This window comes from Kogia breviceps, chromosome 14, assembly GCF_026419965.1.
Source record: "Kogia breviceps isolate mKogBre1 chromosome 14, mKogBre1 haplotype 1, whole genome shotgun sequence".
Lineage (NCBI taxonomy): Eukaryota > Metazoa > Chordata > Mammalia > Artiodactyla > Physeteridae > Kogia > Kogia breviceps.
Genome location: NC_081323.1, coordinates 11,173,078 through 11,199,045, shown reverse-complemented (window position 1 = coordinate 11,199,045; position 25,968 = coordinate 11,173,078). Strand labels below are relative to the sequence as shown.

The window sequence follows — 25,968 nt, the reverse complement described above, 5'->3', positions numbered from 1 at the left end:
GGCACATGACCCAATCCAGGCCAATAAGAGCCTGCCCTGGGGCTTTTGCTGCAGCTGCTGGGAAGGGAGACTTTTTCTATTGAGGTGCTGAGCTGGTCCAATGTCAAGTCTCAACTCAAGAGAAAAACAGAGTTAGACAGAGACCAAGTTCTGATGAATCATGTGAGCCCCTGGGGCCTGCCAAACCTTAAGTCAGAAACACCTCTGACCTTTTCAGTTATATGAGTTAATAAAATTACTTTAGCTATTAATTTTGGCTTAAGTTATGGTTTCTGTCATTTAGAGTTGAAGAATTCTAATACCCCTTCCTTTTGTGGTCCCCTCAGACAGTTAAAAATCAAGTCCAGTGGTGAGCAAACTTTAAAATGAAGTTATGGGTCACGTTAAAAAAAACTTCATCTGTGACTGCTCTGAAGAGTCTTTTATCATTTCTCTGTCCCCAACAAGTTTTTGTTTTTCCTGGTTAATATTATAGAAACTATCTAGCCCAGAGTAGATATTGATTGTAAATCTGTTGTGTTCACTACTGAATCCCAGTGCCTGGCACAAAGGAAATGCCTCATATTTGTTCAATGAATAAATGAACAAGATACTCGTTTAAAATGTCCAGTCTCCCCACTTGCCTGTCTGTGAGGTTCCATACAACTAGTTCCTATTTTTCAAACCTCATCTTCCCCTTGCTCACTCCCATCCAGCCACACTCTCTTAAAAACCCCAGGTTTGTTCCTGCCTCAGGGCCTTTGCACTTGTCCAGCCAGGAAGGCTTTCCCTCCAGTTCTTTCCCCAGCTGGTTCCATCTCCTCCTCCAGGTCTCAGTTCAGATGTCACCTCCTCAGAGAGGCCCTCCCTGACCACCCTGCCAAAGCAGCCTCAGCCTACCTTTCTGATGTAATCCCAAGATGTTTGATTTTCTTTACAAATCACCATCTGAATGTCCATGTGCATTTATTTAAGTTTATTGTCTCTCTCCCCAGGAGGTCAGCTCCATCAGGGTAAGTCCTTGTTTGTTTGTTCACTTCCATGCCCCAGTGTCCAGGCCAGAGCCTGGCACACATTAGGTGCCAATAAACATTTGCCAAAGGAATTCACCAATAGGGATCAGCCTTTGTTACTCTATCACCATGATTTCCTGCATGAAGACCATTCCTCACCAAATCACGGGTCCCTCCCAAAAGTGTTTGGAGCAGATGTCAACACTGATTCACTGTCTTAGATGACAAAAACCTCATCCTTAGCCCAGCATTGCGAGGGAAGCTGGGAATAGGGTAGGGGTGGGGCCTCACCCTCCAGGCTCCTTACTTCCCTTCCCCCAGCCAACTAGGAAATACCAGGCAGCCGAGGTTAAGCAGACTCTTGCTGCTTTGTTATAAATATATTATGTACATCCAAAACATGACATTAAAATATTACTCCGTGTTACAGAAAAGATATTAAGGCTTTCTATTATTTACATTAAACAAGCAAGCACCGTTAAAAAAAAAATAACCGAAACAAAAAAGCCCCACTCTTCCTTCTCTGACATACCCCCGGCCAGAGGGGACACTGTGTCCCCTTCCAAAGGACCAAGACCCTCTGCAGGGGCTGTGCCCTTCAAAGACATCCTCCGATTAGAAGCATCAGCTCTGGCTGGAATCACATGGGCAGATGGGGGAGGGATGGGGAAGAAGGGGGTCCAGACTTGATCAGGAAATTCCAGCCTCATCTGGCCAGCTGCCCCCAGACCCTTGCTGCACTTTGCCATCCTTGGGTGGACAAGCTAGGCTGAAGGTGGTGACTGGGGCTGTCTATCCACCCAGGCCTTGGGGGTCAGTCTGCAGGTCCGTGGCAGGGTAATGCTCCAGGGACAGTTAGGTGTGCCTGGGGGCTCCTAGACCACTGAGGGCAAAGAGGAACAGACGACTCAGTGCCCCAATACCAGCCACGCTGAAGGGCTGCCCAGTGGGGCAAGGGGTGGTGGGAATGTGGGGAGTTGGTGAACTTCTCCTCAACCCAAGGGGTGGCTGGCAGGGTGGGGCTCTTTTTTTTTTTTTTTTTTTTTGCAGAGTCAGGTTTGGCAGACAGAGCAGCTCAGGTGGCTGGGGAGGGGTCAAGGAAAGAAAATGGAAAAAAAGGAAATGAAAAAAATCAGTGGCTCAAGTATTCTGTGACACAAGGGGTGGGTTGGGGGTGCCCGGGCCCAGCCCAGGAGGTGTCCTCTCCACCTGGAGGGGCCAGCGCAAGGAGGCTGGAATTTGGCAGATGGCTTCGGCTTGGGGGAGCTGGGTAAGGTTGGCAACGAGGTGGTGGCCCGGAGAAGTTATTTGATCTTCTGTGCCCATTTCATGTCGTCTGCCCGAGGCTTCTCGCCTGTCAGGCCCTGGATAATGTCCTCTAGGCGTCTCCAGAAGCCCATCTTCTCGAGAGGGTAGTTGAGCCAGCCTGCAGTGGAAACAGGGCAGGAGGGTGTGTGGAGGGGTTGAATAGGAGAGCAGCAGTGAGAGGACGTAGAGAGAGAACTGGCCCTGCCTCGGGCAGGGGAGGAACTGAGAGTTAAGTCTGCAGGGGGCAGGGGACAAGGACTGACCGAGGAATCTTGGGACAGGGGCTTCCCACCAATGGGTTTAGGGGCTGCTCAGACATGCCTTCATCCCCTCATTCACCTTCTTATTGAGTGCTTACTATATGCCAGGCATGGAGGCAGTGTTTCTTATCATTTGGCTCTAATGCTGCCTCTTCCAGGAAGCCTTCCCTGACTACCGCTTAGCAGTGCTCCAGTCCTGTGACGTCACCCTTTCTTATTTCTTTACAGCTTTTATGATAACCTGTAACCATTCTCATTAATTCGTCACCTCCCTGTTTTGTGTTGGTTTTTAACCGCAACTCCCAACTAGAATGTCAGCTCCGAACAGTAGAACCTCATGTTGTGTCACTGTTGATCCTACTGCCTAGGATGATGCCTGGCATATGGTAGGTGCTCAATGAACAGTGCTCATAATCTTATTTAATCTGTATTACAGTCTACCACCTGACCCTTGAAGTAGATACTATTATTAGTCCCACTTTCCACATGAGAAGACTGAGTCTTGGGGACTTCCCTGGTGGCGCAGTGGTTAGGAATCCGCCTGCCAATGCAGGGGACACAGGTTCAAGCCCTGGTCCGGGAAGATGAACATGCCGTGGAGCAACTAAGCCCGTGCGCCACAACTACTGAGCCTGCACTCTAGAGCCCATGAGCCACAACTACTGAAGCCCGCGCACCTGCAGCCCGTGCTCCACAAGAGAAGCCTGCGCACCAAAATGAAGAGTAACACCCGCTTGCTCGCAACTAGAGAAAGCCTACACAAAGCAACGAAGACCCAACGTGGCCAAAAATAAAATTAATTAATTTAAAAACAAAAGACTGAGCCTTGGAGGGGAGTTTCCCAATTAGTATATGGCCAAGCCAAGATTGATCCCAGTTCTGGTTGAGCAGTTAAATGATCTCCACAACAGCCTAAATTCTAACCCCTCCAACTGCTCCTAGAAAGCATGACTTTAGGGTGTACAAAAAATGTTTTTTTGTGGCTCTCAGTTCTGCTTCCAGAAAGGCAAAAAACCCCAAGAAACAAAAACAAAACAACCCCCCAAAACCAAACCAAACACCCCAACCCCTGCCCCCAAACCAGTAGCTATAGCTTACTGAGTACCTACTATGTGCCAAGCACTTTGCATCTGCCGCCTTACCACTCACACCCCAGCCCTGGGAGGTGGTATGTGAAGGAGGTAGCTGTAGCCCTATCTTGTGAATGAGAAAAACGATAACCAGGGAGGCTTGTGAGCCTCCTCAAGTCACATATGGAGGAGCTGAAGGCTGAACCCACGTTGGTCTGACTTAACAGCATGTGTGGTGTACTTAACCTTAAAAAGATACCCAGCTGGCCCTGGAAAACCTGGTCGCCTCACCTCAACTCACGTCTTTGGCACTGGCCCATTAACTACCAACATCGTGTGGACCTCCTTACTACTCCTGGGTCACCTATTCCTGCCGCAGGGCCTTTGTGTACTTGCTGTTCCCTCTGCCTGGACTGATCTGTCCCTATTTATCTGCAGGGACCCCCCCCCCAACTTTTTCCAGATTTCTGATCTCCTTTATAAACAGCTACGCCCCCTTCAACCTGCTTTGTTCGCCCTCACAGCATTTCTCACACCTGGACTCTGCCATCTCTCCACCCCTTCTACCCCTCACGCCTCTCACTGTAGCCACGCTAGCCTCCTTGCTGCTCCTCAAACAAACCAGGCATGTGGATCCTGCCTCCAAGGCCCTTCACCTACTGCTCCTGCTGCCTGGAGAGCTCTTCCTCCAGATCTGCATGACTCTCTCCTCCCTCAGTTCAAATGTCACCTTCTCAGCAAGGCCTTCCATGACCACCCTATTTAAAGGGTGAGGCTCCCCATTTCCCTCTCCTACCCTCTGCATTATTTTCCTCCATAGCAGTTAGGACAATCAGATATAGTACTTGTTTTTTAGTGCTTGGAATGTCCCCTTTTAGAATATGAATGCTATAAAAGGTAGGGATTTTTGCCCGTTTTGTTCAGTGCTATGGCACATAGTAGGTGCTCAATAAATATCTGCTGGATGGATGGGTGGTTGGAATCACAACTCCATGAAGGGGGTATGTGTGTGTGTGTGTCTGTCTTGTTTACTGCTGTGTCCTTGGCACCTAGAAGAGTGCCTGGCACGTAGAAGATGCTCAAGAAATGTGTGTTCTGAGAGAATGTTCCTGCAGGACTGCACCACCTCCCACTGTGACCTGTGCCCCTTGATCCTAAGGATGGAGCTGCAGTCAGAGTGGGGGCAGCCCATTCCATGCTACCCTATAGCCGCACCTGTGGTGATGCAGAAGTAGGTCTCGTGGGGTGAGACGTGGTGGATGCGATGGTGTTTACGAGGCAAGATGACATGCCAGTCCTGCAGGAGGACGACCCAGCGCGGCAGCCCAAAGTACGTGTGTGACCACTTGTGGATCTGGTTGGTGAAGGTACCGAAGATGATCAGGCAGAAGACGAAGCATTCCCAGGGGTACAGCTGCTCCAGGACTTCTGCAGCGTGGGTAGAGGGGGGGGTGACCATAGGCCCCATACAGCTATCCACAGGGTGGGGGCCTACTGCCAGCCTGGCCCAGCTCCCGTCCCAGGATAGCACCCAGGCCTCTTTCCAACCTCCCAACTAGACTCGGGCAAGCTCAGACTCCCCTCTGGGCCTCAGTCTCCCCTTCTGCTCAGTGGGCCGAATGGAATAAGCATAGGTAATAGTTAAGAATGTGGGCTCTCGAATGAGGCAGAGCTGGGTGCAGATCCCTACTCTGACATTTCTTTTCTTTTTCGGCAACACTGTGCGGCTTGTGGGATCTTAGTTCCCCGACCAGGGATTGAACCTGGGCCCTTGGCAGTGAGAGCGCGGAGTCCTAACCCCTGGACCACCAGGGATATCCCCCCTGCTCTGACATTTCTTAACTGTATGAACTTGGGTCAACGACTCTACCTCTTTGAGTCTCAAGCTCCTCAACAACGAAATGAGAATAAGTCTTTGTCCAGGTTCCCCAGAAGCAGAGCCTGAGACAAGGATTCATGTACACATGAGTTATCTGACTGGGGGGGTGGGGGGAGAGGAAGATCCTCTCTTCTGGAAAAACATCTGAGGGAGTGAGGAAAGCAGGACAGGGCAGGGGAAGAGTTAAGCAAAGATGGGGTGGGGGGAGTCTTGTCTCAGCCTGATCCTGGTGGGGTGGGGGTAGGGTCTGAAATGTTAATGACTCCATAGAGTTGGTCCGGCTCAGGGGCCAGCGGGCTGGCTTTTGCAGGCTTTTTTTTTTGTCACTGGCTTCAGGCTTATCCCAAGGGAAGAGGCGGGACCTGCCCTGGCAGTTCTCAGAAGGGGCAGCTGGATGCTCATAGCAGCTGGGGGATGGGTGCCTCCACCGGGGAAGAGGAGGTGGGCGGGGCAGCAACCCCAACACCACTGACATTCATCACATCTCCCTGCAGTGGGGCTGCTCTAAAGATCAGCACCGTATCAAACTGTTAGAACAGGATCTGGCACAGGGGAAGGACTCATCCCCCACCTGACAGATGAGGTCGCTGAGGTTCAGAGAGGGGAAGTGACTTGCTTTGGCACAAGTTTCCTCCCCCAGATAGGCAGGGCAGAGGTCTGAGCTCAGGACTGGGTTGGCAGGCTACATATACTCTTTCCACTAAGCCCAGGCAGCAAAACCAGAAGCCCTCAGGGCCAGGGAGGTAATTCAAATGAGCAAGGCAGGCCAGGCATTGGACAGCAGGGAGTAGTGGGGACTGTGGCAAAGTGGAGAGAGTGCATCTCTGTCTAAGGGGGGGCCCCTGCAGCTCAGGTCTGGCCCAGTACAGCCAAGTGGGAACAAAGACCCAGGGTGGCCAGATCGGATTGTTCAAGAGAAGCTGGAAACACAGATCTTTAGGTCAAATATCCCAATTTTACATGAGGGAAACTAAAAATTTTTCTAACACTGTGAGGGGCCAAACACACACACAAGGTACAGGAGGCTCATGGGAGGGGTGCGTGTGTGCCTGTCCCCGATGGCTCCCTGAAGGCCCACCAGGGGGCACTCTTACCTGGGCTCTGGGTGCGGAACTTGTAGGCCATGTTTAACAGCGGTAGCAGCGTCACCAGGCAGTTGTCCCCGTTGGTCTCGATGAAGTCGTGCCGCGTAATGGCTGTTGGGTCGATGTGATGCTCCCGGAATGGCCGGATGAAAGCCTGGGTGGGGTAGTGGGGCGGGAGAGGGGATCCATCTGGCCAGTCAGCCTATGGTGGTAAGCCACTCTCCCCGACCTCCTGCACACACTCCGTGCGGGCTCACCTCCTTGGCTTTGAGATGCTGTCCCACCACGCCACTGCTACAGACCCACCCAGCCTTCAGGGTCTGGGTCTAACAGCTTTAGCGCGAGATGGGTCGAAATGACCTGGTGGGGACCTTGGGCTGGTACTGCCCCCCTGTGGGCCTCAGTCACCTGACCTGGGCTATGGGGGGGTTTGGGAGGCAATCTCCACCCTCCTTTCCTACCCTAAGACAGTTGAGGAGGCCCCTCCCAGTGACAGGCAGGACCCTTTCCTTCTTTCCAACGTCCAGGCCCCTCCTTCCGGTAAAAGCCTCCCCTTCTTCTTTTAGTACCAGCTGTTCCAATGGGCTGACTCCCCTGCCCCCTAGTTAAGAGTGAGCATGGGACCCCGGCCTGGCCAATCAGAGCACCCCATCCCTCTGGCCACCGTGACTGGATGAAGGATGGGAGTGTGATCCAAGCTGGGCCGATGGGAATGAGCCATGGGACTCTGGCCGAAACTATGGGAAAGGGGAGTTCTTCTACTGGGGGCACTGAGCTGGGAGGATGGAAGTCTAGGCAGCTGTGAGCCAACCTGGCCACCTTACAGGGGAAAGCCTACACGAGAGTGGAGCCAGCAGAGACAGACATGGAGAGGGACTGAGTGCAGAATACGGTCTGTCTGTCCCACTGGACCCAGCCATGCCCCAATTTGGCTCTACTCCTAAAATTTTCATTACAAGAATCAGTACCTTTCTTTGGTTAAGTTTGTACCAGATTTTCTACCACAATCAAAAAAGTCAGACTGACTCAAGATAAAGTTCAACGAAAACGGTGAGGTGTAGCAGGGCAGGCAAAGGAGAATAAGATGTGGTGTGGACCCCAAATTCAAGGGGTTCCGGTGAGGTGGACGTGTATCAAAGCTCTCTGTCCCACGCCTGATGCTTCCAGAAAATCCCAGGGGATTCTGGTTCTAGTCTTGGAGGAGGGGCACGGGGGTCAGGCTGGCACCACAGTTCCCATCTTTCAGACAGGGAAACAGGCTCAGAGAGGAAAGGGGACTCACCCAAGGTCAGACAGCCCAACCTCCTCCGGGAGGAGGAGCTGGGTCAACGTACGCACCTTCCCCACGATGGGCAGCTCCACGGAGCCCCAGGTGTCGGCTCCCCAGTGCACCAGGCCAGACAAGAAGTCAGCAATGAGAGCCCCTGCAACTGCAGACAAGGAGAGCATGAGCCGGGGGTGGTGGGGGGGCGGTGGACAAGAGGGATATCCCTGCCCACTCCCCACCCCAAATCAGGAAGTCACTCACTTGTTTGCTTGCTCACTCATTCACTCATTTGTTGGGGCAGAAGGTGTCCCTTCTCTACTTGGGACACTGTTGCCTGTGAATGGAGTCTCAGGAATAACATTCCTGGCCTCAATCTGTCCCTTTGCTTGCTCTTCCCCAGGGAGATGTGGGGCCTCATTTGCTCGGTGAGTCTGGAGAGAGTAAACCGGGCATGCTCAGATCAGCCCAACCTTTCCCCATTAGGAGCCAACTGTCCCTTTCTGACCCCCACTCGCCCCATGTAGGGAAGCCCACTCTGCCCCAGTGCTGCTGGTAACCAGATGAAAATGTCCTTCTGGGGTTTGGTGTCGGGAAGTACCTTAGGTCCACATGGAAGCCACATTCCCCGCAACCTAACTTTTATCAACGGTTAAGTGTGATAATTTGGCCTCCAGCAACCTTTTCCTTGTCTTCGTTCTGAATTTGTTCAGAACTGGAGTGGAGTCCCCTCAGAGACCCGCAAACCATTCGCTCACTTGAGGGTTCAGTATAATACAGAGGTTAAGTGCTGTTACATCTGGACTCACATTCCAGCTGTCACTCACTAGCTGTGTGACACTGGGCATTTTACTCAACCTCTCTGTGCCCCAGTTTCCTCTAGATGGATGTGGATGATGATGATTAAAAAAACCACAGCAGCTACCATTTGTCGAGCACTTTCTCAGTGCCAGACACAAGTGCTTTACATGCTTGATCTTAACGAATTCTCACAATCTGTTAGAAGTTTATACCATTTTTATTTTTACTTTATAGAGGCGGAAACTGAGGCTTGAAGAACAGAAATAACTAGACTGGGTTCGCATAGATGGCAAGTGGCAGAGGTGGGCTCTTAACTGCCTTGGGGTCCAAATATAACACAGCAGGATGCACCACGACACTGTCCACATGCGGAAACCGAGGTGGAGTGGCCAGCAAGCTGCCCAAGGTAACACACCAGTGCCACCCCCATCACGCTCCCCTCCGTGTCTCAGCCCTACTGGCATATTCCCCTTCCCTTACACCCCCCTACATGCCCCTGGGTCTCTGCATTTGCTCTTCACTCTGCTGGAACATTCCTTCGTAACACAGCTCACTCCCTCACTTCCTTCAGATCTTTGCCTCAAAGGTCCTCCGGGGACAGTTGATCTAAAATTGTAAGCATTCCCACCTTCCAGCATTTCCTAGCACCTATCTTCTTTTCCGAGCACCTATCACCTCGGGCATCATTTCTGTTTGTTTACTGTCTCCCCTACAAGAATATCAGCTCCACAAAAGTCAGGGATTTTAGTCTTGCGTTTATGGCTACATTCCAATTCCTCGCACATAATATGGTTCAGTAAACATTCGTTGAATGAATCAATGTATTAAGTACAGTGTGGGGCACATAGTGAGCCCTCAATATATGTTATTATTGTTGTTATTCAGTCATTTAGTCTATCAAGCGACATTCCGTGAGGACCTACTGTGTGCCAAGCTCTAGAGCCAGAGGTGCATCAGACATTGAGCTCACGTCGTTGGGACAGAGATATGGGGGGTGGGGGTGGGGGGAGGAAGCTGTAAACAAATACACAAAACAAATGCAGTTTTAAGTGCTGGTAAATGCAGCTCACTGGGTCACGTGACTTCAGGCAACTCCCTCCTCCCCTCCCAGACTCAGTTTCTCCGTGGGAACTGGTTGTCCAAGGGCCAGCTGGGCCATTTAAAGGTTATTCGAGTTCTGCTAGGTCCCATAGCCCCTTGGTGACAGGGGACCAGGGCCCTGAGGTACTGTGAAGGCTGAGAAAATCCCCTAGATGCCTCCCTGGAGAGCAGGACTCATGAGCGAGGGAGCAAGCGTGAGTGTGTGGGTCACCGTGGACGTGCAGCTCTGGTGTCTGGGCCCGAGTTAGGGGTGGCTGTGAATGAAGCCTTTCCAGAGGCCCTGGAGCATCCACCCCACATATGCCAAACATGGGAGGGATGGCGGGGGGGCAGGGGAGATACAGCTGCATACATCGCAAGTTCCTGGTGACAAGTGGGCCGCCAGGTGGAGACATACAGCACCTCCTGGCATGCAGAAGCCAAAGGACAGGGCGGGGAAGGGGGTGACACTGCATGGGTGGCTGGGTTGGGGAGAGGGGAGGGCTTGGCAGGGCTCGAAGGCCAGTGCACACAAGGCCCCGCCCAGGGCTGGGGAGTCATGCTCCTTAGTGACAGTGCTGGGAGGGTGGCCCTGGGCTGGGGAAGGGGTTGGGGAATCTGGGGAAGCCTAGGGCGTTTGCACTTGCTGTTCCTCTACCTGGCACCCCACCCTCTCCCTGAAGATCCCCGAGTGGCTGGCTCCTCTTCAGTCTTCTAGCTCAGAGCAAACATCACCAACCCCCTGGCGAAGCCCTCCTCCCAGGCAGGGGCTCTTGTCACATCTCCCTGCTTTATTTCTTTCACAGCACTTGTCACCATCTGAGGTGACAGCTTCATTTATTTTCCCCACTTCTCTGATGAGGAAAGGGGCTCAGGGAGGTTGCAGCATCACCCCTGGGCCCATGGCTTTTAAGTGGCAGCCATGGGATGGGAAGAGGTGAGTCTACCAGCCTCTAAAACCAGCATGCTTTCATGCCCTTCAACTGTACTTCAGTAGGTCCAGGGGCATTAATAGAGCTCCTACTGCAAACTACACAGGATGCTGTGTACACACTGCCTTGCGCCTACCAGGAGGGACTAGAGGCACTGTGGCCAAGAGCCAAGGGGGAGCTAGATCGAGGGTGGGGGGGCCTCATCTCTTGCTACCAAATTGCTGTGTGACCCTGGGCAAGCCCTGTGCCCCCTCTGGGCCTCAGCGTCTTCACTTGCACAGCGAAGGGTCAGCTGAGGTGCCTCTTGAGCCCCTGTCCCAACAGCTTGGACTAATCCTGCCCCTAAGTGCTGCCTTCAGGAGAACGCAGCCCCCCAAGTGCCTCCCCACCCCTGTTCCATGCAACCACTGATCTGCTTCCCCTAATTATACTTTGGTTTGGCCAATTCTAGAACTTTATACAAATTGATTCTTATGGTGTGTGCTTTTTTGGGTCTAGCTTCCTTCACTAGCATAATGCTTCTAGAGTCATCCATGTGGCCGTGTGTATCAGGAGTTCATCCTTTTTTATTGCTGAGTAGTATTCCACCATCTGGATGTACCACAGTGCATTTATCCGTTTTGCTCTTGGACGACTAGGTTGTTCCCAGGCTGGGGCTGGGATGACTCAGGCTCCTGTGAACATGCATTCACAGGCCTGTGTGAAGATCTATGTCCTCATCTTCTTAGGGTAAAGACGTCAGCTATCTATCTATCTATCCATCCATCCATTCCTTTATTTACTTATATATTTTTACGTGACATTTATTGAGCACTTACAGTTACCAGGCTCTGTGCCAGAACCTTAAACGTTTTATCTCTCTTAATCCCTAAACTGTACCAAGGCCAGTCCTAAGCTGGTTATACATCTTATCTCCTTAATCGTCCTAAGCATTTAATCCTTACAGATGATAACAGTGATAATAAAAACAATATTAGAAAAACGTTTTGTGATCACGGTTGACATTGGGGTGCTTCCTGTGTGCGGGGTGCTTTGTCAAAGGTGTTAAAAAGTGCATCATCAGGTGTGTAACTCCCCACAGGTTAAATATGGGTTGTACACAGTGACTTCTCTCCAAGGGGAATACAGTACAGAAGCGGGGCGGTGGGGAGAGAGTAACTTTACAGTGGAGAAACCTGACAAATACCACTTGGGCCAGGTGGTCACGGTCAACATCATGGTGATAAGTCATGCTGATAGTACATACCCTTGCTACGATGTGATGAAAATGGCACTTGACCTCTGAGCGCTTCCTCCCCAAGATACATAACTCACTAAGAAAAACACCAGACAAATTCCAGCAGATGGGCATCCTACAAAATACGAGCACTCCTCCAAACTGTTCAGATCCCTGAAAACAGGGAAAACCTGAGAAACTGTCACAGCTAAGGGACATGACAGCTAAATGTGATGTGGAATCCTGCATGGGATCCTGGAACAGAAAAAGGACATTAACTAAAAACTAAGGACATCTGAATAAACTACGGACTTTAGTTCATAATGATGTATCAATATTGGTGTATTAATTGTAACAAACATATGATACTAACATAAGATGTTAATAATAAGGGAAATCGGGGGCAGGGCGTATATGGGAACTCGCTGTACTATCTCCTCATCTTCTGTAAATCTAAAGCTGTCCTAAAAAATAGTCCATTTGAAAAAATGTGTATTGGGCTTCCCTGGTGGCGCAGTGGTTGAGAGTCCGCCTGCCAATGCAGGGGACACTGGTTCGTGCCCCGGTCCGGGAAGATCCCACGTGCCGCAGAGCAGCTGGGCCCGTGAGCCATGGCCGCTGAGCCTGCGCATCCGGAGCCTGTGCTCCGCAACAGGAGAGGCCACAACAGTGAGAGGCCCACGTAAGGCAAAAAAAAAAACCCCAAAAAACAAAAACAAAAACAAAAACGTGTATTATCTCACAGCACGTCCATTGTGATAGGTCCCACCACATCCCACGTGCCAGAGGAGGAAAGGAGACCTGAAGGGTGAGGGCTGCCCTGAGGCTGTCAGGGCTGCTGGCGAGTGGCCAGAGACCAAGGCGAGGGCCATTCATGATGCTGCTGAGCCTTCACGTTCACGTCTGGGAAATGGGGATATTAATGTTACTTACTTAACTACAGTCAGTTAATAACAGTGAGCTAATGCAGGTCGTTGGGACATAGTAAGTGCTCCCCAAATGTAGCTACAGTTAGTAGTTAAATATTACTCCTGTCTCTGAGCCTCAAGTCCCTGGCCTTGTCAGACTGCTGAGCAGGGAGGGATGTGGGCTTTAGGCAGACGTCAGGAATTATTTTTGGAGAGACAGAGCCCTCCCCCGGCCTAAGGGAGGAAACGGCTCTGTGATCTACGGGCGGTGGCTGTTTCTACAGCAGCAACTCCAGGCCTTCAGGCCTGCTGCCCAAGTCCTCTTTAATGGGGGCAGGGGTGGCGGAGGCGGGCGCACAGAAGCTTCTTTGTCCCAATGCTGGTGTCAGCGCCTGGTGGCTGGCTCACTCTGGGGGCAGCTTGGGCCTAGTTACCACCCTGCCTGCAGGACACTGTGACAGCACAGGAGATGATGATTCACTCCAGGCTACCCTGACTCACCAGGTGACCTTGAGACAGTCCCTGGGCCCCTCGGGGCCTCCATCTCCCCACAGGTCACCCGGCTGGGCTTCTTCGCACCCTGCCCACCTCAAGGCCTGGTGTGGAGACAGAGGGGCTGAGACAGAAGCAGACACGGCTGAAGGCTGGTCCCTACAGTCCCGAGGCCAAAGCCTGTCTTTACCACCTTTCGGCTCAGATCCCGTGGAGACTTCGCACCTGACCTATGAGGCTGGCCATGACCTGGGGCCCTGCGAGTGCTGACCTCACTGCTGACCTCTGCATTCACCGTGCCCCCCACCTGGAACCCCCTGCCCCCCCCACATTTGTCTGCTAGAAACTCCCACTCACTCCTTCAGGTACCGGCTCAGAGCCCTCACACTTTCCCTCCAGTTTCCCCAAGTGCGGCAAATAGCTCGGGGTCCCCGGAGCCACTCATTTATTACTCATTCACACTGTCCTTGTCAAGGTCACTAGTGACCTCCACGTGGCCAAATCCGGTGGTCCCCTCGCTGCCCCATCTTGCTGCTCTGCTTGGCTGGCTGCTCCCAGTGGATCCCCGAGTATTCTGGAAACACATTCTCCTCTCGGCCTGTGCAAGCCTGCCCAGTTCCCCTTCCTCCCCCTCGGCTGGCTCTTCCTCCTCGCCCCATCCCAAGCACTGGAGGCCTCGGGCCTCTTCTCTGCCTGCACACAATCCCTCCGCCCCAGCCCGCCCGGGGCCCTCTGCCAGCATCTGGGCTTCAAACACCATCTCTACTCTCGGTATACCCAGATTTCCAATTTCCTGCTCAACACCTTCCCTTGGCCCTCAGGCAGGCATCCCAAGCATCTCCCCTCACGCGGGTCCTCTAACCTCTTCCCGGCTGTTAACGGTCCCTTCCACAGTTCAGGCTACTGACCCCTCCCCGCTCACCTCCACGGCCAACCTGACAGCACATTCTGGAGCTCACCTTTCACAGCTCACCCAGTCTGACCACTTTTCACCACCTCCACTGCCCTACAGGGCTCAGGGCCACCACCTTCACCTCCTCTCTGGCCCTCCCTGCCCCCATCCATCCTCCCTGCAGCATGAGATGATGTCAGCTCCCTGTGGGAAAATCGCCAGTGGCTTCTCATGGCCTGTAGAATAAAACCCCCAGTCCAGACCATGGCCTTCAAGGCCCTACGCGACCTGCCCCCACTGCCCCCAGCTGTCCCTCAGCTGCCACCAACTACTTTTCCTTTGGTCAGTTCTCTAAGGCCACACAGGCCTCCTCTCTATCCTCCAAATGCTCAGGGCTCACCCCAGCCTCAAGGCCTTTGCAGCACTTGCTGTTCCCTCTGCCTGGAACACCCCCAGGGACAACTGTTTGCCTCCCCTCCCTCACCTCCTTCAGGTCTCTGTGCAAATGTCACTTTTCCAGAGAGCCTTCCCTGACCTCTTACCTCTCCTCTTCCCTGCCAGTTACCCTATCTGGACTTTGCTACCCAGGATTGCGTCATCTGTCTGTATTTATTAACTGGGCACCTTTTCAGGGCTTCTAGCTCCCTTGGTTTCTGGGGCCTGCCAGGGGCACCAGAACCTCTTGGGAGACAGCAGCAGGTGGGCTGTGTAGGCTGGCACGGTGCCCTTACTTCCGGCATGTCAACACACAAATCAGGGTGGCTACTTAAATCCATTAGGAACTGTGCAAACACCACTATCGGGGGACTGTCTGCCCTTATCAGCCCAGAGGCAAAGGTGCTGGGTGGAAGAGCTGCTGTCACAGGCAGGTGCGAAGTCTCCTGGGTCTGGTCCCAACGGACCAGGGAGGCAGCGACCTGCCTGGGATGCCCACCCTCCCGGTTCACACAACACACGCGTAGGGCTCTGGTGCTACTGATCCTCTGCCCAGACTGGGTCCACTGCCTAGAACACCCTCTCCTCCTAGTGCCAGCTGGAGGCTGCATAGTCCCTGGCCAGGTATGGATATGAAATCCCAGACTCCGCTGCTGCCCGGGTTAGGGGCGACGGGCAAGTCACCTGGCCTCTCAGAGCACGGTGATCAGACCCTCCTCACGCAGTTGCCACCAAGAGTTAAAAGAGCCCAGCATGGGGCTTGCACACGGTAGGCTTGGGAAATATCCACTGTTAAACTGACAGCTGAGGCGGAAGGTCTGAGCCCTGGGGAGTGAATGTTGGGCGGTGTCCCCTCCTCACCTCTACTCAGTTGCTGCCCTCTCAGCAGTTACGCACACCTGCATTTTGCCCTCACAATGGCCCTAGGAGGCAGGGGCTGTGAGCAGTCCCCCTTTCCAGACGTGGAAGACAAGGCTCAGAGGTGCACTGACACTTGCCCAAGGCCACACAGCCAGGAAGTGGCAGAGCTTGGACTTGAACCCAGGACTGTAGGGGCCTGCTCGTGACCACGCCCAGACGGGGCGTCGGGGCTCACACTGTCTACATCCCTGCCCTTGAATGTGCTGCTCCAAGGCAGAGAGGCTGGAGGTGCAGGTCCTTCTCACCCCTGGGCAGAGGGGACATGTCTGGCTCCTGTGGGCGGGGCCCAGGTTCCCTGGCACTAGATGGGTTAACCTCCTTCCCCTTCAGCTGGTCAGCCCCCAGCACATGCCTATGCCTACTCCAGACCCAGATGGCTCAATTAGCTGGCCTGAGCGCTACTGGCTTAGGTGACCAGAATGCTTTTAATGCGACTGTGGAAGCTGAACACTTGGGGCTGGCTAGGTGGACCAAGGGCACAGCCGCTGCCCCATCAGCCTGGGAGCCCAGGGTGGGGGAGGGGATGAGCACCTGAATTAGAAGGAAGAGGGGAGGGGCGGTGTGCGGAGAGGAAGGAACTGAGTCACTCCAGGACCTGGGAGTGGAGACACTGGATTAAGAACTATGTCGTGCTCCCCGTTTTGAAGTATGACTCTGGCCAGTCCCTTCTCTGAGGCTCGGTCTCCTCGTCTGGAAAATGATGACAACTGCAGCCTCCACCCCCGCAGCCTGTGGATGAGTGAGGACAGACCGATGGAAAACACTCAACAGGTACTAATACACTGCAGCTCATTCATTCACTGATTCAATAAATATTTACCGAGCACCTACTGTGTGAGGCTTTGTGCTTGGGGCTGGGGGCACAGTAGCAGACAACAATCCCTACTCTCAGGGAGCTGATATTTGAGTGGGGGAGATAGGTAATAAAGAAACAGACTGTATAACAGAGTGGGGTGAGGGATGGTGTATGGCAGGGCTGCTATAGCTGAGGGAGAGCCTCCCCGAGGAGGTGACCTAGACGAGGCAGGGAACCACGCAGGTACCTGCTGGAAGAGAGTTCCAGGCACAGGAACAGCATGTGCAAAGGCCCTGAGCTAGGGGTGTGCCTGACAGTACCCGGTGGAGGCACAGCGAGAGGCCAGTGTGGCGGCAGCAGGGTGAGCCAGAAGAGAGGAAGGAAATGATGTGAGGCGGGGCTGGGGCCAGGCTGTGCTGAGGAGTTGGTGTTTTATTCTAAGTATACAGGGGACAACAGGCCAGTGGCGTGACTTCACGGAGGATCCAACGGGACTCTCCCAGCTGCCTGTGGAGAATGCACAGTGGGGGGCAGAGGTGGAGGCAGGGAGACCAGGGAGGAGGCTTCCACCATAGCCCAGGCTGGAGGGTGGTGCTGGACCAGGGAGGGGATGGTAGAGGTGGACAGTAATGGATGCTGGATGCATCTCGAAAGGACAGCCAAGAGCATTTGCTGATGCTTTGGAGTGGAATGGGAGAGAAAGGAACTGAGGATGACACCCAGGTTTTTGGCCCAGGTCACAGGAAGGACACAGGTGCCACTGGCTGAGATGCAAGCCAGGGTTCCCACAACCTGTACCCCATTCGTGTGCACACAAGCACACACGCACACACACACACGCGCACACACACACACACACACACACGTGTGTAAGTCGCCATCAGAGTGGCGCAGACACTAGGTAGGTCCCTGGCCCCTGGGGAAACCGAGGCAGGCAGCAGGGCTGTGGGCACTCACCAACTCCCAGCATTACGAGAGGTGTGTCCTCCCAGTGAGCCAGCAGCAGGAGGTGCACCGTGTTGTGGGCGATGAGGCTGAAGCACAGCACCACACAGCACCACTCCTGGAAGCGCTTGCCTGCGGGGAGAGGAGGCGAGAGGTGAGTGCACGGCGGGTGGCAAAGGCTGAGGGATCAAGGATCAGAGCCAGGCAGAGCCGAGCCCATGGGGGCTCTTCGACTGTGTTCTGAGAGTCTGCAGTGCTGACTACAGGCTGAACGCAGGGACTGCCTGCCCATTTCACAGATGATGTCACTGAGGCCTGGAGAAGGGGAAGGGCCTGCCAAAGCTCAGACACCCAGGGCCGGGTGTGTTAAACCAAGCCTTTCTGGTGGGGCCCTTCTGAGCGCAGGCCCCTGTGCACAGGTCTGATGCCCATGAAGCTGGCCTTGCACATGCTGATTCTTTGGCAGACAGGACCAGAAGACTGCTCTCCCGGGCCCCTTTGGGCTCTCTTTGGAGACATGTGAAGGAATCCTAATGAGCTTCTTTTTTTAACTGTCATCATCCCATCACCTGTCCCCTTTTGTAGGTAATTGTTTGGAGGCAGAGGCTACAAACAGCTTTTAATCATGGAGGTTCAGACCCTGCCCAACCTCCATCAAGCAGGGCTCCAGGCAATGAATGAGTCAGGAATTCAGGAGAAATAAGGCCTTGGTTATCCTCTCCAGGGCTCCAGCCACAGGGAGAAGAGGCAGTGCGGATGAGGGGTCTCAAACTCCAGGGGCCAGGCAGCTGATTTGAAGGAGTGAGGTGGGCTGGGTGGGGACAGTGGGCAGCACATGTGCCCTTTCTAAAGCAGTAGCCACTAACTGGATGACCGCTGCCAAGGGGGAGTATGGGCCCAAGGAGGCCAGACCTTCTCATTCTCAAGAGAAGCCAGCAATCAGGATGTGGGTGTGAAATTGTCTCTTTAAATCTTGGCACCTGTTTTAATAGCACATGAGCTCAGACAAGCTGATTCACTCACTGCAGCTTTATTGAAGGTATAGAAACTTTGAAAATAACCTTTGTGTCCATTGCCGGGGGACTCAGACAAATTAATTTGGTTTATGGCATCTCTGTAGCCAGGAAAAAAGCCTGGGTGGCTGTTAATACATGGCTATGGAGGGACATCCAGGACAAACTGGTAAGTGCAAACAGCAAAGTGCTAAACAGCCATTTATGTGAAAAAAGGGACAAAAACCTATACAGTCGAGACTTTTTCACGTACTCCCTTGTGAACTTAAAATTTGCGAATGTAGGACTTCCCTGGTGGCGCGGTGGTTAAGAATCTGCCTGCCAATGCAGGGGACACAGGTTCAATCCCTGGTCCAGGGAGATCCCACATGCCGCAGAGCAACTAAGCCTGCGAGCCACAACTGCTGAGCCTGTGTGCCACAACTACTAAAGCCTGCGTGCCTAGAGCCCGTGCTCTGCAGCAAGAGAATCCACCGCAATAAGAAGCCCATGCATCGCAATGAAGAGTAGCCCTTGGGCTTCCCTGGTGGCGCAGTGGTTGAGAGTTCGCCTGCCGATGCAGGGGACACGGTTCGTGCCTCGGTCTGGGAAGATCCCACATGCCGCGGAGCGGCTAGGCCCGTGAGCCATGGCTGCTGAGCCTGCGCGTCTGGAGCCTGTGCTCTGCAACGGGAGAGGCCAACAACAGTGAGAGGCCCGCATACCACAAAAAAAAAAAAAAAAAAAAAAAAAGAGTAGCCCTCACTCGCCACAACTAGAGAAAGCCTGCGTGCAGCAACAAAGACCCAACGCAGCCAAAAATAAATAAATAAAACAAATACATTTATAAAAACAAAAAAGAGAAGCCACAGCAATGAGTAGCCCGTGAACTGCAATGAAGAGTAGCCCCTGCTCGCCGCAACTAGAGAAAGCCTGCGTGCAGCAACGAAGACTCAACACAGCCAAAAATAAATAAATAAATAAATAAATAAAAAGACTATTAAAGCAAAAGGAAATAAAAAGACCACGTGGGTGATACAGCATGTGACAGGGCCCCTGGGAATACTGTTTTCTCAGGCAGCTGGTCCCAAGGACAAATCTGCTCTTACATATCTCTACCTGGAACCTCCACCTCCAGGAAGCCATCCATGATGCCTCTTTTAACCCCCAGGCCTCCCCTACATGGGATCCATAACATGAGGGACTGTCACTGCCTGTCTAACATCCGTCTTCCCCTCCCAAAACGTGAACTCAGGAGGCCTAGGACCATGCCTGGCTTGCTCACCAGGGTCCTGGCACATAGTTGTTGCTTAATAAACGCTTGTGGAATGAACAAATTCCCAACCACAATCCTAGAGAAAGACTGCCAGGCTTTGTCTCTGGGCACCCCTCACTGAAGCACTGTGAGAAGGAAGTATGAGGCGTCCCACTGTTCCTGACAGGGAAACAGGCTGAGAGAGAGAAAGGGCCTTGTCCGGGCTGTACAGCAGCAGACTGCGCTCTGAGCCAGAATCCGAACAGCTGCCCTGTGAAAAGACCAAAGCTCAGAGTGGGAAAGGACATGCTCAGGGTCACGTCCCTCAGCCCCTCTCATACAGATGAGGAGCCCGAGGCCCAGAAAGGGCTAGGATCCCAACAGCATCACACAGCAGCAGATGCAGAAGCCCCTTGCTGCTTACTTCACAGTCAGGGGCTGTTTCCCTTGGGCCATGGGGCCCTGCCACCCCAGGGGCCCCCACCTGGAGTCACCATGACCAGCCCCAGAAGGGCCTTCCCTTTTGTGGCTCCTGTTTGTGGCCAGGACCTGGGGCTCAGAAGCAGGAAGCCGAGAGGGGTGGTGGTAAGGGACAGGTGATTCCTCAGTACCGATCTGCTGTGGCCCAGCCTGTAGGGACAACAACGTGATCAAGTAACAGTAAGAACAACAATGGCTAACACCCACTGAGGCCTATTATGGGCTGGGGTACAGGGTGCGGCCCACATCAGAGATGCTGCAGACCCACTCCCTCTGTCATATTTTGCTCTTAGTTTTGAAAAAATCAGCTACACTTGGAAAAAAAAAATCACACAAAATTCCTATTCTCCCACTTCCTTTGAGAACATAGGGCTCTGGCCAGCCCAAGCCTGCTTCCATCACATGAGGCAAGAGCTCCTGGTTGACCCCAGTCCTCTCCCCTCCCTGCAGCCTCATACTGGGTGGCTTCCCTCAGTGGTGGTCCTGGCCAGGCCCCTGCAGTCATCTGAGGTTTCAAGCCCAAGGCATAGTCTCTCAGTCTCTCATTCAAGCCTCAGTCCCTCCAGGGAGTTACTGTGTGATCCCAATTTCCTAGATGAGGAAACAGGCTCAGCGGGTAAAAATGAAAACTGGGTTTGGATCCTGAGCTTGTTAGCCTGGACGTTTGGGGCTGTCCTGATTCCAAAGACAGCCCAGCTCTCTCCCCTTGCCACGAAGAATGTTCCAAAATCTGAATATTTTCCCATCTAAACTCTCTCTCTGGCCCCTGGATCCTTCTGCAGAACAAGTGCCTCAACTATGACCCATAAAAAATACACCTATCATAACAAGCGGCCTTCACGGAGCACCTATTACATGCCAGGGACAGTGTCAGGGACGATCCCAACAAGCCCTTGCCTGCCGTACGCCATGGGCTGGGGGCTCTTTGCCCCATCCTTCGGAAGGAGAAACTAGGGCCTGGGGAGGTGAAGTGTGTTGTCCAAAGTCCCTCGAGAATCACCAGAGTCACAGCATGGACAGTCAGCTTGGCAGGGACTGCGTGGTCAGGTGGTCTAAACGGTGTCGCTTCACAAATGCGCAGACTGAGGCCCAGGGAGGGGAAGGACTTTCCTCAGGACAGAAGGGCTCAGGCCACCTCTGGCAGAGTGCTGAGCCTCGTTTCCCTGAGCCAGCCCCTAGCCTGGCCAGGGTCCACGATCAGGGCTGGGCTGAGTGACAGTAGTGACTGCCTGTTGGCCTGGGGAGGGGGCCTGGCTTGTGTGTGGAGGGCTGGGAGGTGCAGGGGAGGCCATCTCTGCTTGCCTGGGGACAGGCCACAGCCAAAGGCTTGGTATCAGGCCCGACTCTTCCGGTTTCAGTCAGACAAGCTCTGGAACCCGCACTTCTGATGGTCCTTGGCCACTAGGAGACACTCGGCCTCAGGGAGGTGGGGGGACAGGAGGTAGAGAGGCCAGAGAGACACAGAGGAAGAGAGACAGAGAGAGATGGGAGAGAACAGGAATCAGAGACACAGAAAGATGAGAAACAGCAGGATGGCGGTGGTGAGATGAACTGGGAGATTGGGATTGACATGTATACACTAATACATATAAAGTAGATCACTAAAAAGAACCTGCTGCACAAAAAATAAATAAATAAAATAAAATTCAAAAAAAAAAAAAAAAACCAAAAACCTATGAGAAACAGAGAGAAGAGGGAGACAGAGACAGGGAGTGATTATAAGGCGACAAAGAGAACATGAGTATGGCCAGAGAGGAGAGACAAAGAAATGGAAAAAGAACAAGTCTGATGGAGGGAGACAGAGGGAAAGCTGGGCCAGGAGCGTGACAGGGACCAGGCCCGGCCAGGGAAGGGGCCTCAGGGAGGCCTGTCTTGGGGGACAGAATCCAGGCTCAGCTCTGGGACTACAGGCCAGGACCCCCACCCAGCACTCCTGACACCCTCCACCTTCCCCCCACCCCACGCTAAGAGTCCCTGTGTCCCACAGGGCAGGGGCATCCGTAGTTAGCCAAGGTGGGTGAACAGGGGTTCTGGTGACCCCCCCAAGGTCCACCCCTGGAGCCTAGGTACCTGAGAAGTGGGACTCAGTTGGCACCTGCCGGGAAGCTGGACTCCTGCCTTGCCTCCAGGCTTGCCCGTGAGCCTGGGGTAGACCTGCCAAGCCCACTCACCCTTCATAAACGCCAGCACCTGGCAGAGGGTGGGGTGGTGCTGCAACCCCAAACCTGGACCTTCTGTGGCTCCCGGGACCCGGGGGAGTGCTTGGGTCAGACACTCCTTGGCCAGACACTCAGGGTCCCTGGGATCAGGCTGAGGCTGCCGTGATCACACGACTCACAGCTCTCGGCCGACGCGAGGCCCACTGTCTCTGCCGCCAGCCCTGCACACATGCTGCTCTGCTGACCTGGAACACTGGTGCCCCTCCCGCACACGCACTTGGGCTGGCTCACTTCCAGAGCAAAGATTCCGAACACAGAACCTAGAACCTAGAACGACCAGTTCTCGCTCTGGCCCTGCTAACTGTCTGTGGGCAGGGTCACCACTCTTTGCTAAGCCCCAGGGAAAGTCTTAAAGATGGACAGGGTGCAGGCACTTCAGGCAAACCAAACAGATGCTGCCCCTGGCCTTGCTGACCCTCCCCTCTGGTGGGGGCCGACGCAAGCCGAATCCCAGGCACGACAAGCGTTAGGAAGAACACGTGTCGGGGGTGGGCGACGAGGAGGCTACGGGGGTCTCGGTTCCCTCCCCTGTAAAATGGAGTTAATAGCAGGATGCCCCCGAGACAACTGCAGTGACGATGAAATGAGAGCACATAAGGGAAGTACCCAGCACACAGTCAGCGCTCAACAAACGTCCACTCTGTTAACTGCCTTATTATTGCTGCCAGTTGTCATGGTGCCAACCCATCACTGGCCCCAGAAATCTCAAGAATCCAGTCCTGGAACCCACAAACTTTCCCTACTCCCCCCCCCCCCCCCCCCCCCCCCCCCGCTCACTCTATTCCAGCCCACAGGCCTCTTTGGTGTCCTGCAAAGACTTCAGGCCTGCTCCCACCTTAGGGCCTTTGCACTTGCTGTGTCCCTGGTCTGGACACAATCCTTCCTCAAATATCTTCAGGAGTCCCTCTCTTCTGGTCTCTGTGCAAATGTCACCTGCTCGGTGAGGCCTTAACTGCCCCCTCTCTAAAATGTCACTGTCCCCAACATTTCACTTCTCCCTTTTCTGCTAGCTATATGTTTGTTCCACAGCACTTGCCACCAGTGGGCAAGTAAGGTATTTCCCTTATTTACTGGGTTTACTAAAGGCCAGCTCCATTTTTCCTGTTTTGTTCACTGCTTTGCCCCCAAAGCCTAGAACAGGGCCTGGGAAGAGGGTGCTCTATATGTATTCAGCCTGGCCCCTTATTTTATAGGTCAGGCCCAGAGACTGAGGGTCTTCTTCAAGGCCAAGGGACACAGGCAGGCAGAGGGAGGTCTATGGAATTTGGAGAAACTAGTCTCTTCCTCCTTCACTCCCCCTCTCCAGGCACTCCCCCTGCCCTGCCCCAACTCTAGGGTAAGAGGAGATAAGGCCTCTGATTGCAGGCTTGGGGCACCAGGAGACTGTCTGCAGCCTTAAATCCCTGCAGTGGCTGCTCTTCAGAGAGTGAGGGGCACTTGGGGATACCAGAATTGGGCAAAGATGCAATCATGGTGGAATGAGAAGATGGCAGTCCATTGAGGAGGCTCAGAATGCCCAGGTATGATTTGCTTGAAGGTGGGTAGGGTTTACTTGAGTGGGCAAAGCTGGACACCCCAGGAGGCAGGCTTTGAATCTTTACCCTTGATTCCCAGGTGGTGAGTCTGAGAAGCAGAGAGGTGAGGCAGCGTACTCCAAGACTCACAGGGAGGGTCAGACTATTGGATTAATATAGGGATTGCCTACTGTATGACAGGCACTGCACCAACGTAGACGATCTCATTTCCTCCTCCCAGTGGTACTAAGGAACTGATATACTTTATCTTGTATCCATTTTAGAGGTGAGGAAACTGAGGCTCAGAAAGGGAAAGTGCCTTGGCCCAGGTTACACAGCTAAGAAGAAGAGCCAGGATGCCTAGTCCAGCCTGCCCCAGGGATCACAGGAGGTTTTAGGTCCACAAGCTGGGTGTTGGGGGAACAGGCTGAAGAAACCATGGTATCCTGGGCCAGGTGCCCAAGTCAGGTATGAAAAAAGTCACACCCAGAACATGGAATTGCAAGTCCAGAAAGGCCTCGGTGATCTAGGACTCAACAAGAAAGCATATGGCCCAAGGTCACACAGGTAGTTATGGCAGAGATGGTACGCAAACCCAGGCCAGTTAGGGAAAAAAGCCAAAAGTGGTAGTGGACCCATGCCCCCCCCAGGCAAGGGCTGTGCATGGTGGTTGCCCCCTAGCAAAAGGAAAGAGGTCAGAATGTTTGACAAACAAAGCTTGATGTGATGGCAACACCCAGGCACAGGGGCCTCCCAGTCACTTGACTCTGGAGTTCTCAAAGGCACTTCCCTTAACCCCTGGGGACACTTTGCCCTGCTGGAGCCTGGCAATGAGATTCTTGAGGCTCAAGTGGAAGTCAGAGAAGGGGGTGGAGGCTGGTGCTTGCTGGAGCAGAAATGGTAGGCCCAGCAGGAAGAAACCAGAGACCTTGTCCTGGGGCAGAACCAGAGCAAGGGTCTCTGAGTTGTGGTCCGGTCTGGGGACCCCCAAGTCCCAATGGAGAGGGCTAATATATCTACATGGGGGAAGGAAACGGATGGAATTGGGGCTTGTAGATGAGAGGAGCTTAAACTGGAAGATTTGCAGTGCCCTCACCACCGGGGATCCCAAAATATAGGATGAGAGTTAATGCAGTGGGGGAATGGTGGTCTGTAGACTGAAACTATAAATCTAAGATGGGGCTTTGGAGGAAGTGCCTCTGGGGCACTCTAGCTGGGGGCCCCTGAGTTGGGGTTCCCAGAGCAGGGGGCCTGACATGCCCAGATTTGAGGTCACTACCTCAGGGTCCTGCCTGGGGCACCCAGGGTCTTGGCTGGGGTGCAGATGGGGCCCTAGCGTGTGAATTTTGGATCTGGGGAACCTGGGATAGGGTGTGACTTTTAGGGGGCAGTGCATGTGGCTGAGGGGCTGCCTTCGGCTTGGACAGGGTCCTGGGGTGGGGGGGGTCCCTAAGACTAGGGGCGCTCTTTGCAGCCGCAGGTACCCCGAGCTAGGATTCGGAACTAGCTGTGTGATGTGAGCTGCCCAGAAAGACCCGGGGCTGGGATTCTGCCTTGGGCTTGGAAGGGGCGCTGGGGTGGGGTCCCCGGACTTAGAGGAGCTATTTGCAAGTTAGAAGCCGCGGATGGAGTTCTGCATCGGGGCCGGAAGCTGGGGTTCCGATATAGGGGACCCGGGGTCGCTGTCCGCAGCCCAGGCTGATGACTGCAGGCCCGGAGGGGGGCCCGGAGGTCCTACCTGGTGAGTAGAGCGCGGCCAGCTCGCGGGCCCCGGCATGCTGCGCGCCCCAGCGCCGGCAATACGCCGCCTCGTCCTCGTCGACCTCCGGCTGCTGGCCCGGCCCGTCTTCTGCGCCCGCCATAGCCACTCGCCTGGCCAGCCCGGTGCGCTCTGCTGGCGGCGGCGGCGGCGGCGGCGGCGGCAGCTGTAGGTCCGCGGAACCGCGGCGATATCACGCCGCCCAATGACCGCCCAGCCCAGGCGCGGCTGCGGCGGCGGCGGGGGCCTCTCCCGGCCGCGCGTCACGGCCAATCGGGGCCCGCGCCGGGGACACGTCAGCCAATCAGGGACCTCCGGGCCGCAACCAACCGCGGCGCGCGGGGGTCAGGTCCGCAGCTGGAGCAGCTGGGTGCGGAAGTTGTGGGGTGGCGGCACCTCCCTGCCAGTCCCGCTCCGCCTCCGGCCTGGTCGCCAGCCTGACGGAAATTCGGGCAGCGTCGTCGCCCACCTCG

At 54.1% G+C, this 25,968-nt stretch overlaps 1 protein-coding gene across 1 annotated transcript; it reads right to left on the bottom strand.

The window, feature by feature from the left end:
• Nucleotides 1–940: 940 nt before the first annotated feature.
• On the bottom strand, nucleotides 941–25,725 carry PEDS1 (plasmanylethanolamine desaturase 1). The gene is made up of 6 exons (XM_059036085.2): nucleotides 25,475–25,725; nucleotides 17,289–17,408; nucleotides 7,933–8,024; nucleotides 6,604–6,748; nucleotides 4,846–5,058; nucleotides 941–2,418 (listed from the first exon to the last, which is right to left on the bottom strand). Exons 1-6 carry the CDS (start codon nucleotides 25,596–25,598, stop codon nucleotides 2,297–2,299), a joined length of 816 nt encoding a protein of 271 aa, XP_058892068.1. The 5' UTR covers nucleotides 25,599–25,725; the 3' UTR covers nucleotides 941–2,296.
• Between the last annotated feature and the right edge of the window lie 243 nt (nucleotides 25,726–25,968).

Bases quoted from the DNA above. Each gene is read 5' to 3' on its own strand.
- PEDS1 (XM_059036085.2), bottom strand. From the start codon at position 25,598: ATGGCGGGCGCAGAAGACGGGCCGGGCCAGCAGCCGGAGGTCGACGAG. The intron at 17,409-25,474 runs GTAGGACCTCCG...CTCTCCCCGCAG, and splicing joins GGCCGCGCTCTACTCACCAG to GCAAGCGCTTCCAGGAGTGG. The intron at 6,749-7,932 runs GTGCGTACGTTG...TACCCCACCCAG, and splicing joins AGCTGCCCATCGTGGGGAAG to GCTTTCATCCGGCCATTCCG.